Source organism: Centruroides sculpturatus, unplaced genomic scaffold (genome assembly GCF_000671375.1).
Source record: "Centruroides sculpturatus isolate CEXI.00-Female unplaced genomic scaffold, Cexi_2.0 scaffold435, whole genome shotgun sequence".
NCBI lineage: Eukaryota > Metazoa > Arthropoda > Arachnida > Scorpiones > Buthidae > Centruroides > Centruroides sculpturatus.
Genome location: NW_019384953.1, coordinates 382,696 through 398,401, shown reverse-complemented (window position 1 = coordinate 398,401; position 15,706 = coordinate 382,696). Strand labels below are relative to the sequence as shown.

The 15,706-nt window shown below is 27.4% G+C and overlaps 1 protein-coding gene across 1 annotated transcript; it reads left to right on the top strand.

Moving 5' to 3' along the window:
- Nucleotides 1–7,622: 7,622 nt before the first annotated feature.
- LOC111632310 (ADP-ribosylation factor-like protein 5B) lies at nt 7,623–12,053 on the top strand. The gene is made up of 3 exons (XM_023376707.1): nt 7,623–8,310; nt 8,702–8,849; nt 11,487–12,053. Exons 1-3 carry the CDS (start codon nt 8,081–8,083, stop codon nt 11,586–11,588), a joined length of 480 nt encoding a protein of 159 aa, XP_023232475.1. The 5' UTR covers nt 7,623–8,080; the 3' UTR covers nt 11,589–12,053.
- The last annotated feature ends 3,653 nt before the right edge of the window (nt 12,054–15,706 follow it).

Here is a 15,706-nt window from a genome sequence, read left to right as displayed (position 1 = left end):
TTTAACATTTTTCCCGTTTGGTTAAATATAAAATCCACATAAACATTCACAAGCTTTTAAATATTTAAATTAATTTTTTATTTGCTCACATTAAATAAAAAACAGATAAATAAGCTATTTATCCATGATGTATATAAATTTCCTATGAAAATAACATTAGTATAANGGATTATAAGCCAGTTCGAAAGATTCAAAAAAGAGTTATTTGTATTAAGTGTTCGATTTACAGTGTTTGTTCTTTATTTAATCGTATTTTCTTGAGAAAGGTCTTTTAATAAGACCGAAAACGTTTGAAGTTTTCTAATAAACGTCGACTGCAAGAAAAGGTGTTGTAGTAAGTGTTTTTTGATATTAAAATATGCAGTCTAGAACGATAGGCATTTGTTTTTGTAAAAAAATTGTACATTCTAATAACGTGTCGAATTATCATCTTCTTCGACCCAACTTAAGATATAGTACAAAACAGCCTTTTACTCCCTATTTTTTCAATCTTTAATAATCAAAATTTTGCAAAATTAATTTTCCTTACACACAAATTCCTTGCAAAATTATCTGAAAAAAGAACAAGAAATATGAAGCTACTTATAGCATGAACAAAATAATACCACAGACATTAACATTTATACATTCAGAAATTACTTTTCAATGTTTTGCACTTCTCGATGTTTCGAGGTATCCCGAGTCTAAAACTGTAAAATTTTGAGCTGTTCATTTTTAAACTAATTGCCATATTTTACCTCTATTTTACATAACAGAGCTGGAAAAGTATAAATATATATTGTATGAGTTATATATCTGAATAATTAAGACACAGCTGTGTATACTTCAGAAATACATGTTTACATTCAGATATGTAATTAATATGCTCAGCTCTGTATTTGGTTTTTATTATTTATTTACAATTATTGCTTTTCGGTACAATAATATAAATTGGTGTTAATTCTAACTTTAAAGTTTCTTGATTGTTGGAAGCCGGAATAATTCAATCCCATATAAGAATGAAGCACAAAAATGAGAAAGTGAAAAATCAATTTGAAGCATTAAATTTATCAAACTTTTCAGGAGCTTTTTTTCTTCTTTTGTCAGGATATTTGTTGGTATTTATTTTCTTTACTTTAGAAGTATTTATAGGCAAGAGGGCTAGAGCTGTCCCGGATCAAAATGACAATAATAAATTATCAAAAGTTTGTTGCATTCGTATACATAAATAAATAAGTGTAATGTCACATTATTGCATTAAGTAGAAACAGAAGCAATTTTTGATTAATTTTTTATTTCCATTAACATGTCAGTGAAATATATAGAGTTTATTTTTACTGTTAAATAAAATTTGTATAAATCTAGAAAATAATAAAAGAAAATTTAATCCACTGAAATACTTTTTATGTGTAAATACCCGTATTAGCCCGAATATAACGCGACCCCGAATTTAACGCAACTCCAAAATTTTCATAAAGACATTTAGAAAAAAAAAATAATACTTATAAAAGAATTCGATGAAAGTAAAATTCAATCAGATAAGCATTTATTTATGTAATTACAGTAGAGCGTCGTTTATCCGAATCCATTGGAGCCTGGGGTAGTTCGGATAACGAATCATGTACGAAAAAATATATTAATTTATCCCGTGTTGAAATTTGTCTCCGTTGTGTGTCGCTTCGCGTTGAATTTTCGTCGATGTTAAGCTTAACGAAGACTATTGTATCGTTAAAAATTATTTTTTTTATTTTGTACAAACAAAATAAATATATTGAAAAATATAAAAACAATAAAAAATTATACTTCAGAAGTTAATTTAATATCAAAAACGTAAAATATTTGCGTAACCCAAAAAATAGCCGAAGATTGCAGCGCCACAGCACTAACGAAAATTTAAATTTGCCGACTGGAATGCTTTCAAGTAACGGAAGTTTAGGATAACCAGCTTTCAGATAAACGACGCTCTACTGTATAGCTAATAACACAGGCAACCTCTGTAGGAAAATGTCCTTCTTTATATTACATTCCATTACTTAAACCCCGAATTTAGCGCTAGTCGATTTTTTAACAAAAAAAAAATGGTCGAAAAATATCGCGTTATATTCGGGCTAATACGGTAGTATGAAATAGTTGTAAACAAATAGAAACTCTTATCTTAAAAAGCAATTCTCCTATTACATCTTTTGGAAATCCATATCTGTCATTATTTACGAAGTGCTAAATTATACGGTTTAATATCAGATGTACTCAGTGCTAAAATTAACGTACAAGTTAGTAGTGTAGATTTGATACACCCTAGATTACAAATTTCTATGGTAAAATATAATGTATGATACAAAATAGATTACACTTAAAAATTTTGTTTGATTTTTAAATAATGTTTGAACAAAGTTTTTTGAAGACAGATTAAATATTTGTATTGTATGTACGATATTGTTTGATGATTTTCTCTTCTGTGATTACTCAATATTTATTTAACCCTTTCCTACCTCCAGGTGTATCGCCTGGTAGAATTTCTAAAAACGCTATTTTAGATCTTCATGGATAGTCTGTTATTGGAAAATGTCTCAAACACAGTATAAATTTTTGAATTTTAGTGAAGTAAAACACGCAATTTTGTATAAAACACATCATTTTAATAATACTTCCTGTCCCTCAAACGACATCTAGTAATTTATCGGTTCCTATAAAGACCACTAATGACCAGATTGAGAACACCTGTTCTAGAATATCTTATAATTGGATTGTGCTTTAAACGTAATATATTAATTAATAATTTTATAAAATAATTTCGAATCATTTAATTAATAAATACTTCATAAAATTTGAAAAAGTAAAGTAAAATGTTATCCAAATCTTTACATCTAAAATTAAAAAGTTTTGTAATTAATGATTAATTGTGAAATAATGATTGATATGTAAAGCATCTAATTAGTTTCATTTATTTAAGAAATTAAAGAAAAAAAAAGCAATAAATAAAAAATTTACCCAAATTTATCAGAAATAAAAAGATACAAATGAATCTTAAAGACGACATCGCAATTTCTGGAAATAAAAAGAAATAATAAAATTAATCAAATTATATTGAAAGATTAAAAATATAATAATGTGACTTAAATCTATTTAACTTTTATAATGATTATACAGAATAAATATCTAACATATAAACACTTAAAAATTCATATTTTGTACAATATAAAAAATTGTAAATGCTAATAAAGAGTAGGGTTATGTCTGTTCACTAGAGATATGACAAACGAACTTCCTTTATCTCATCACCCTCTCTATCAGTGACAATACAAATTTATTAGCATCAATCCCCCTAGTACACAATTTTCCCCGCAAAATTTAGAAATTTTGCGGGGAAAGCACAAAAGTTATTAAATATTATATAACTTATATGTGTGAGACTAGCCGGGGGTACAATCCGAAGAATGGGTACACTTAATCGACTCAGAATTGCGAGATTCGGTTTCTATACTTTTTATAGGAGAGCGTAAATTTTGGGGAACCAGGTGATTGCGAAATCACTTTCTCCTCGTCAGGATTCCCAACACCAGTTAATCAATTTTAGATTACGCAGATTAACACGCGTTTCGCTTCGTAAAGTTAGTAAGTTTGATTCAGACAAGAAGAGACATTTCTTTAACAAATTACAAAAGTATTTAATGAGACGGAAATAAACAAAATTATACAATGGACTAATTAAAATAATCGTTTCGAGAGAGAGAGCTCACAATTTTTATGATAATCATATGTTTTCTCTAAATGTTTTCTCTTCTTCTTGACCTTTAGTTTCTTTATACTTCAATTCTATCAGTTCTTATACTTCAGTTCATGAGGAGGTCTTGAATGGCACATATTTATATATTTTCTTCTAGTCTTACTAACTTACACTCATTATTAAAATCTGTTGGATACGACTATGGGCGTTGGCCTTCGGAAGATGTTATGGAATACGTCTGTCTTCTATGAGATTCCTCGGCGTACTCCCCGAATCATGCAAAACTCTCTCTATTTCTCATGAATTTTTTTTAATCAGCTTTTTGGATTTTCCCACGTGAACAGAGGAAAAGGGGTTTTATCGAGGGGTTAACAATTCCCAGGGTGCTGAGATTTTAATAGATAAGGGTAAAACAGAAGAATGTTCAAACTTTCGTTGAAGGAAGTGACATTTTATCAGTTTCCCTCATTTAGAAAACGTTATTTTCTCACCAAAATTAAAAAATATTTTTCTCTAAAAATTTAACTTTATAACTAAATTATTTATTAGTCACAGGACTATTCAGATCTCACATAGGCCTATATGACAGAGGGAAAGTATGGCAATCGTTTAAAAAATGACATCTCTCATTATTTTTAGATTTTTAGACTTCGGACACCTTAAAATGGCAAAAACTGCGAAAAAAATTTTTTGGTAGTTTATGTATGTATAGATGTTTTATGTATGTATAGTTATTGTGTGGGAATGCATGATTTTGTTCACTCTGTTTGAAGCTTAATAAATTATTTGCTCTTGTGCTTTTTGTCAAAAACTTCTGAAATTCTGCAGGGATGTTTGTGTATTGGGGGATTGATGCTATTAAATTTTGGTGATTAAAGGTCGAAGGGGTGGGGAAAAAGAGAGAGCACGTGTCACATCTCGAGTGAGATCAGACTTAATAAAGATTTTATTTGTTACTAGCATTAACGTTATTTAAGCTTTTTGCCATTTATAATAAATTAAAAATATAAAAAACTTTTTAATAAAATATGAGAACAGACAAACCCACTTAATATTTCCGGGAAAGTTAAGTAATTGGTTGATGGATTTTTTAAAATAGAAAATATCAACATTATATGGCAGTAATTATGTATTAAAATATGTTTATTTACTCATCGAAAATGTCTTGAAGTAACACTATTTTTCACATATCACTTGCTGAAGTGGAAATGATTTGTTTTGTTTTTCTTTGTCGTGATTATTTCAATAATCTGTATTCGATGGCGGATCCGGAAACAAATTTTTTAATTTGTGCAATGAAAATAGCAATATATTAAAGTTTTATTGCTTTAATAATCTCATAAAAAACTGGTGAAACCAGGTTGAAAAAGTAGAGTTCAGGACAGATTTGACAGTAAGAATTAACATGTGAATAAGATGCACATTACACTTTGTGTCTCAAACTTCCTTCGCTAGTACTACTCAAACATGTTCTAATGTTCAACTAATTAATGTAGTGCAATTCGACATTAAGGCACAAAGTAAAGCCTTTATCTGTGACGATGCTTAATTTTCCGATTTATTATAATGATGGCTGCTTCCTCCAAAACTTCTTGTAGTTGTAATCTGTGTAATGTAAACATTATTCACATATTGTGTTAAAAGTGTTAAATCTGCTTCCACTTCTTATACCACAACATTCAAATGTTTTATTTATTTAGAAGTTTCTGCTAAGCTTTACTTTTCTAAACTCAGTTTGAATCTTAATAACTCCCGAGCTTTTTATCGAAAATTTCTGATTGATGCTAGTAGTAGTGGTTTGGGTAGCACTAATGTCAAAATTAATTTCAGGTGTCGATTAAATTATAATTACAAATAAATTTTAAAAATGTGATTAAAAATTTGTTAAATGGAATTATTTCAGAGCACAAAATTAATTTTATTTTAACAATAAGGAAAGTTTAATGTATTCCTTCTAATTATTATAAAATTAATTGCAATAATTTTAGATCAAAAATCTCTTCGATAAATTAAGATTATTTCATTTTACTTTTCATAAAATATTTTGTAACAATAAAGCTGTACTAATTATTAAATATTTTTATAAATTTGAATTAATTTAATTTTATTTTAACAATAAGGCAAAGTTTTTATATTAATTATTAAATGTTTTAATATCGAATAAAATTAAAACACAATAATTGTATGAAATAATATAACAACAAACGAATTTTTTTTTTATTTTTACATGAATAGATCAAATAAGTTTATTTTATTTAAGCTTTTCCAGTTTTTTCATTCACTTTATCTAAAACATGACATATACCTGGTCTAATTTCTGATATTTTATAAAATAAGATTACAAATAATTTTAATATTTAGAAAAGTTTTCAATTCATTTAATTTCTTTAGTTTTCATAAAATATCTTGTAACAATAACGCAGAGTTTAATAATTTTTACAATTTGTTCTAATATCCAAGTAAATTAAAACACGACAACTTAAAATAATATTTTAACAATAACACAATGTAAAATATAGGGAAATAGTTCAATATAATAATTATTTAAATTATAAATTTTTTACTTACTTATTAAATATCGCAAAGAGAACAATGCTTTTTATAATATTTGTGGCAATAACAATTTCTTAAATATTATCTGATCTTTGACACCGAAGAAGATCGGTGTCTAAATAATTGTAGTTCCAGTTTTTAAAAAGATTTTTTTTTCTATCCGTCCACCTTTGAATAAAAATAATTCATTATACATTGCGAAATAATTTAATAACTTTTGTAAATTACTATATTCAATCCAACCAGTTATATTCGATGTTTTTCATCTATAAAATTTAGTCCATGAATTTTGTTTCGGTAGTAAAATCGACTTACCATTGATCTTTTGCTGATAATTGATACTTTTTAACAAAATCTATATATGAGCCGTTTATTTTGAAAATGGGGCAAGTCCAATTTTTGTTATTGCGAGATATTTAAAGGTTTGCATTTTAATAAATTTAAAAATATTGGTAAGTATTAATAGATATATTTTTAATATTTTGTGGTACCAGATAATGTAAGTTTATAATCCAATAGTGTTTACAGTGCTGACTAAAAAAAGTAAGAGTTTCATTATAACTAAATGGACTTGCCTCACTTTCAAAATTNCAAATATTCAAATTTTCCCTTTTTTTTTTAAAAAAAGTTATCAGAGCGTCTGCATCAGAATTTAATTTGCTCTTTTCCTAAATTAATTCAAGTAGCATTAACTGTAAAGTCTACGGATCAGATGTTTATAAAAATAAACGATTATTTTACCTTATCTGTTTTTTAGATGCTTGTTTCTTAGGAAAAAAAAAACTTTATCTGATTATTATTTTAGACTGTGTTTCTTTTTTTAAAATTTCTTAGTATTTTGTCAGAAAGAAATCCTTAAATTACATTGTTTTATTAAAAATAAAATAAAATGAGAGAATTCTAGATAAGCTCAAATGATTAAAAATTGTCGCATGGTTTGTTTCTCAGTACTTATCTTGTACTTTTAAACATCTGTTTTTTCACTTAATTTCTCATCCTTGACACTCTTGCACTTATTTTTACTTTGCATTCACTGGATTGTTTACTACAAAGACATAAAATGCTTTTATCGTTAATTTTCTCATTTTTTTTAAGTGTTTGTAATTAATTTGAAGCATTCTTTTAGTCGTTAAGTCTTAAAAATGTTTTAATTTTCATTTAATTACATTTAATCAGTGTTTAATTGCATTTTATGGTTATTTTAGATCACTTTTAATGCAGTATGCCTTTTTTTTTTTTTAATCGTTAAAAATTTTGTATCTGTTATTTTGCTTTATGAAATCAATTTATTTGAAATTTATATTTATATTTTAATTTCTCTAAATGCAACTTTAGATTTACTAAGATCAAGAATAGGAACAGGAACTGCATCAGATTCTGTCATTTGATACTGATGATATTATATTATATTCATCATTTAAAACAATTTGAGTAATAATTACTGTATTAATAATACCTTTTTCCTGTTTATGATAGCTCAAAATATTAAAAATGTATAAATATTACAATAGGAATACCGTAATAACTTCGTATTAACACCATGTATTTGCAGTTACACTAAGCATTCCTGTCAATAAATCTTGCACGGTAATACTAGCAGAAACAAGTGACCGGGTAAGACTGTTCCAAAACAGTAGATTTGTTAATCGAATATCATTAATAGTACATAAAAATAATCTGTTTGAAATGTTTGTGCATTTTTTTAAAACAACTTGGAAATTTATAATTATATTTCTGTTTTGAAACCATTTTGGATCCGCTGATCCTCATAGATGGTTCCTTGCTATTCAGACATGGCGTTGTGAACTGGATGGTCTGATTGTTATGAAAAAGACCCTCATAATCCCACTACAGTTGTTTTGTTTGCATTTGATCCAGATGACTTTTACTTGTTTCTTTATCTTGTGTGTATTTTTGTACACTCTTCGTCATCTTAATCTTACGTACCTTCACTTCATATTAATGTATCTTATCGTCATTTTGCTTCTTACAGAACACAAGATAGTAATTGTGGGTCTCGATAATGCCGGAAAAACTACGATATTATACCAATTGTAAGTTTCAAATATTTACCAGTTTAATTATAAACTATTTATAAATTATTATTATTATTATTAGTTTTAGTAGACTCGTTCCACTTTGTAATAGTTAAAATACAATTAGGTAATATCTTTGTAACAGTTGAAAAGGAATTAAAACATCAATGAAACTTCAAATTAAATTAATTGTAATATCGTAAAGATAATTAAAATTATTAAATTGACGGAACATAACTGTAATTTGATTTTATTTGTTAGACTAACGTTAGATGCTAGTTTGTGTTGTAATTACAAAATGATTAGCTTGTGTGCTATAAATAATTTAACAACATTAAATTGTAAATTTTAATATAATCTAATTTAAGAACTGTGGTAATTAATTATCGAATTTTTGCTATTATTTCAGTTTAATGAATGAAGTAGTGCACACGTCACCGACGATTGGAAGCAACGTGGAAGAGGTGGTGTGGAAAAATGTTCATTTTATCATGTGGGATCTCGGTGGACAAGAGACGTTACGGGCAACATGGAACACTTACTACAGTAATGCAGAGGTATTATTTTACAATTAAAAGCATAACTCAAGTGCTTAAGTGTCAAAAGAAAAGCAAAGCATGCAAATTTAGTTTTATTTTTTACATCATTACGTGTTTCTTTGTTTACATAACTGCAAAATCCTCATATGGTTTTAAAGGAGCTCTGTAACTATATAAATAATAACAATATATCTCAAGTAAAACAAGCTCTGTAACAATGATAAAATTATGCCCCTTCTCATCCTTATTCATAGAATGATAGGGACAATATTGAAATTTCAAATGGATCCTACAGAAAAGTATATATTTTTAGGTCCTACAGAAAAAAGACATGAAACTTTTATCTAAAGCATATTTTTATAATGTGTATATTAAATGGACAGTTGAGGCTTTGAGTTGATTCACTTCTTAACATGTATTATTTTTATAAAACTCTAATACTGCATGTTATTTTGGTGGTCACTGTGCACAGATTTCAAATATTCTCTGTTTTGTGTCTTCTCTAAATGTAGGTGGTAGGAAGTATTAGTTTTCCTGTAGAAAGTAATCAAGAGATGATATCAAGTGAAGGAGGTGACTGTCAGATGTCTACAGTCTAATCATCCATTATTGAATTTCTGTTTTAATAACAATATGTATGTGTGACTGGCAAAATATGGAACCTTGCTACCACATTTTCCTTCCTCAGATTTAGATACATCTTTTTTATAGTCAGTCGCACAATTAAAAGGGCAATTTAAATCAATTCAAAGCTTTAACTGTTATAATTTTTAATAGATATGTTATAAAAATAATGTTTTAGATGTAAGCTTCGTGTTTTTTTACCATAAAATCAAAAAATATATACATTTCTGTAGGGTTCTGTTTTGAAATTTTAAATTTGTCCTCCATCTCCCTATGAAAAAAAGGTAAGGAGTGACATAATTTAATCATTGTTGATGTATGAAGAGAATTTAAATCAATAATCATTATTTTAGTTTTTCTACAATCATTTTGTCAAGTTATTCAAATTTTTTAAAAGCATTTTAACATTTACTTTACATAAAATAGATACCGTGTAAATTATCATTAATTATATCATTGATATTATTAGTTTTGTGAGCAAGAAAGATATAATAGAGTTTTGTGAGCAAGAAAGATATATGAGTCTCCAATTTTCTGTAATTTTAATTTCAATTGAACTTTAAAATAGTTTTGATGTAATTTTTCTTCTTTATTCATGCTTGATAATGACACTTTCTTATTGAACACTGCATTAAATTATTAATTTCTAGGTAAAAACATAAACAGATGATTATATTCATAATCTTTTGTATGTTGATTATCAAATATAGTTGTAGAAGCAACAGGAAGAAATAATAATACAAATTCTCATTGTTAAATACCAGGAAACTTATAAAGGAAAATAATTCTGTTTTTATATTTATCATAAAAAAAGTAACTTGTGACAAATAAATCATGCAGGTTAGAGGAAATTTGCTAGGTGGATTATTTTTAGAATTATGAAAAAACTAGTTGATTTTACAAATTATATGTTACACAATGCATTCATGTATTTTATCAGAATTTAGTTAGAATATTTTAAATATTTGTGATTTCAGTGCAGATAAACAACTTTTGTAATTAACAATCATCCAAATTTATTAAGACGTTATCTCAGATCATTGATGTAGTCCTTTGATAAGAAGCTCAAAAATACTTTAACATATTTTTATAAGTATCTAAGCGTCCACACACTCCTGATGATACCGAATAATTGTTCACTTGAATGAAAGTTGCACGTAGAATTTTAATCAGAAGACTTACAAGATTGGTTGATGTATTAATGTATACAAAACAGGTCAAGGTTATCTCGCATAGTGCAGAAATGTTGTCAGATTGAGGTAGCTGAGACATTACTGGACAATATTATCTTCTAACGAACATCCACAATTACAGGATTAAGGGCTTTGAAAATCCATGAGCAAAGGTGGAACGTGTTTGTGACAGTTCAGAAATTAATGTGTCTTGTGCTCTTAGCAAAGATAGTGTATAGCTCTTTTTCTTTATATGATAAAGGAACCATCATCAATATCATATATCTAGATATACTGAAAAATTCTCATTCCGTAGTTAAATTATGATGACAGAGAAGAGTGCAGATGTGTTGCTTCAACTTGATGAAATAAATTCAAGTGGGGTATATGATGTGTTATGAATGGTACTTCTATCAAACCAAAATGACTATTGAAGGTAAAACTTCATGTGTTTTGATATAAATTAATGCATCAACTGATTATCTTCTGATTAAAATTCTATAAGCTTTTAAAGTTGTAAAATCCTTTTTGAAACATGCTGTATAATGCCTGAAACTGTAGTTCAATGTTATCAATATGCATCACTATGATATATAAAAGGACATATTACTGTGACATACCACTAGACAGATACTTTGTTGTCCTTAGTTTCTCAGATTGAAAATTTGAAACCAATTTTGGGCTTGGATATTTGTATTTGTTGAATTTTAATAAGGATCCTTATGTAGGGAAGTGCATTTCAACACTAATACATTTAATATTGTAACCTTATGTGAAAGCATTTGGTCAATATTTTAATTGAAAGACTTGTATTTGTAAATACTGCTGTTTTTAAAATATAATTTATTGTTTTTTCCAGTTCCTCATAGTCGTGATTGACAGTATGGATCGAGAGAGACTTCTTCTGACAAAAGAAGAATTATGGAAGATGTTAGCTCATGAGGTAATTTGTTTTCAATAATTTTGATCTATAAACGCCATGTTGTTTTCAGTTTGCATATCATTGATATTTATCATTAACTAATTGTTATTAAGAGCATTCATTTGAGAAACAAAAGTAGTTGTTCAAATTAGTCTCAAGAACAGAGTTAGATAGATGAAATCCAAGACCAGATATGGAAACCTTGGGCAGAACGTCCCGATTAACTATATATAAACTTGCGATGCAAACTAGAAGTCACATTATTTCAATTCAGAACTTTCCTCTGAAAGCAGTTAATAGATCCGGCACAAATGTATTGTTAAAGGAAAAAGTATGATATATCGAGGCAACATACTACAGTATTTATTTGAAGTGGAGAGCATATATCTTAAATTAAATAAATTAAAAATTGCAGCCCGACAATGTGACAGTAAATAATTGTACATTAATGATTTGTTTTTCTCTGTGATTCCCTGTACATTCTAGTATTGAATATATTGTTTCTATAAAAGTTCTATGCATCATTTCTTTTGTTACATTGCATATGCTATAAAGTAAGGCAGTTATTAATATATATTAAATTATCTCTGCATTAACGTACCCATGAGTGTGTCCAATGAGTGTTACTGGGCCTAGATTACGATAGATATAACACACCCATGCTAATCTAGATATAGATAAACATATGCACACACAAAAAAAAAAAAAAAAAAAAAACAGAAATGCTTTCTTGGATAATTCTTAAATATAATATGATCAATAATTTATTAAGAAAATGTAAGTTTTTTTTTTCCTTTTTCATCACTTCCAATCTGCCTCTTCTGATCAGTCCAACTGCTATCAAGATTTGTGGCTCTTCTGTATCTCCAGTTTCTTGTCAAAAATAACAATTTATTGTTTGAAAGAAAGCATTTTTCGACTAGTTTGCAATTTACAGTAAACAGTTCTTTGTTATTCATACATGCTAATGTTTCCTCATGTTTTATTTTATTTCTAGACGTTTGAAGGTGTTTTAAGTCTCCTTCTTACGACCGGGTACCGATCTGTCGCACCCCCCCATTGTTATGACAATGGACCAGAGTACTGATTCGTCGTTATCCTGCGAAAAATCGATTTTAATGAAATTTATTGACAACAGATGCGTAGTGTGTTGTCTACCATCTGTTTTATATATTTTTGTCTAAGTGGTGTTTTGTTGAGTCAAAAATTTTATTTAGCTATTTTTTTAAACTCCCTTGGTACCCACAAATTTTTGATATTAATGTAATTAAACATAAAAAATATTTAAAACTGAAAAAAAAAACAAAAAAGAAATGCGTTAATTTTGAAGAAAAAGCTTCAAACTTTATTTTCCATTGTCTGGCCTTTCTGTGAAATCTGATACCATGACTCATTGTGTCTACAGCTGGATGTCCTTGAGAACAGCTGGTGTTGGATTTCCCAGAACATTCTCATAGAACTCTCAGGAGGTAAATGGTTTAAAGTAGGGTGAATACTAGCTAGCAATATATTTTTAAATATTTTTAAAAATTACGTTTTTATTGCGATTTCCGACTCCCCCGACTTAATTAAACGTATATATAATAAAATATATTAATTTACAAAATTGAAAAAACTATTGGAGATCGTTTCTGATATCAGAAATTAGCTTTAAATATCTTTACCTAAGTAAAATCCGTGCACTAGAACTTTAGAACAATGAATGAAACTTGATTAAAAAATCGCATTAAAAGACAATTAAGCGTTAATCATGCGTCATTAAAGGTAGATTAAAATCGCGATAAAAATTATATAATTATATAATTATTAATTTATATATCTTTTGATAATTTTTTATTCTATTTTTAGCAGATTTACATAATAATATTGCTAAAATACGTTCATTCATGCTATAATAAGTTTATTCACTTATATTAAGTCAAGGTATTATAACTATTCAAATTTTGACCTTCAGTTCTAATATTTTATATACTTTTTTATTATTTATTTTTTAATTTAATCTAAAATATTAGCACATGGTAAATGTATTACTACTGGTTTATATGTTTATTACAAAACTTTATATTTATGTTCGAAATAAAGTAAATAAAGTATATTAGTTCCTAATATTATTTGAAAGCAGAATAAAGTTTTGATTCCAAACAAAGGATTTATATAATCTGTGATAATTTCAAAACGAAAAATCGTACATGCATAAATATTATGTTGCAATGTACCGAACAATATTTCAAGTCGTTCTGGCTTAGTTCCAAGAACAAACTACATAACTGGCGAATGTTAATTTTAACAAAATGTTACAAATTTTTCAGTTAGATGTCAGTTCTGATATATTATAATTTTTTTTTACTATCGAATTTTTTATTGAAATGTATTTAAAAATATTGTATTTAAAACTACAGATATGAATATAACAATAATTTAATTTTTGTGAATTTTTAAAATAATATCACCTGTCTGACCTTGTCTGACCTATATTGCCCTTGGCCGTTTTAGAAAATAAACGTAAACAAGGAGGCGTGACAAACGGCAATAAAAGGGTTAATTAAGTTTAATTAAAACTATTGATTTATATTTAATTAAAATTTCTGAATAATTTTCCAATCTAAAAAGTCAAAAGGCCTTAATTAATTGTAGATGAACTTTCGATGTACAGGATCAGTAATGTACAGTAATCACATTATTTCAATTTAAATTTTTTCTCCTGATAGCAGTTAGATAGATGATCGACACTACTCTATTGTTAACAGGAAAAAATGATGTACAGAGGCAAGACATTACTAACTTGAAGTAAAGATTATATCTTTAGAACGATTAATTAAATTTGATTTAAAAAAATCCTATTAAAAAACAATTAAGCGTTAATCACGCGTCATTAAAGGTTGATTAAAATCGCGATAAAATTTTTTTGCGCGGGTAAAAATTTTTGAAAAAATGTGGAGACTTAAAAAACATTCCTTAAAGACAATAAGTTTTTGAATTAGATTTAAAATGGCCAACTGTTTTTGATTGATTAAAAATGTAGAACAAACTAAATCTTTTCTTTCTTATTCAATTACATCGAATAAATACTTTATTCGGTGTGTTATGTTCCCAATCAGTGAACATGACAAACTGAAAAAACTTTGTTTTTTGTGTTTTAATCCTTTAATAAATACTTCAATGTTTATTTAACTCTTATTAAAAATTTAAACAAAATTTTAATTGTAATAAATTTCCTGTATTTATACGAAGTTTTAACTATTTGTTTTCGAAAATTTCAAAACTTAATTTTAAAAAATAAATTTTTTAAATTTTTCAGAGAAGAAATTCATGTTTATTTAAATTCTTCTTCTCAAGTTTATTTGGAAGTTGACAGCTTATCCAAATGTAAGTTTTTTTTTTCCTTTTTCATCACTTCCAATCTGCCTCTTCTGATCAGTCCAACTGCTATCAAGATTTGTGGCTCTTCTGTATCTCCAGTTTCTTGTCAAAAATAACAATTTATTGTTTGAAAGAAAGCATTTTTCGACTAGTTTGCAATTTACAGTAAACAGTTCTTTGTTATTCATACATGCTAATGTTTCCTCATGTTTTATTTTATTTCTAGACGTTTGAAGGTGTTTTAAGTCTCCTTCTTACGACCGGGTACCGATCTGTCGCACCCCCCCCCCATTGTTATGACAATGGACCAGAGTACTGATTCGTCGTTATCCTGCGAAAAATCGATTTTAATGAAATTTATTGACAACAGATGCGTAGTGTGTTGTCTACCATCTGTTTTATATATTTTTGTCTAAGTGGTGTTTTGTTGAGTCAAAAATTTTATTTAGCTATTTTTTTAAACTCCCTTGGTACCCACAAATTTTTGATATTAATGTAATTAAACATAAAAAATATTTAAAACTGAAAAAAAAAACAAAAAAGAAATGCGTTAATTTTGAAGAAAAAGCTTCAAACTTTATTTTCCATTGTCTGGCCTTTCTGTGAAATCTGATACCATGACTCATTGTGTCTACAGCTGGATGTCCTTGAGAACAGCTGGTGTTGGATTTCCCAGAACATTCTCATAGAACTCTCAGGAGGTAAATGGTTTAAAGTAGGGTGAATACTAGCTAGCAATATATTTTTNTCATACAGAAACGATAACTTTATATTTCCGAAATTACTTGGTCTTTCTC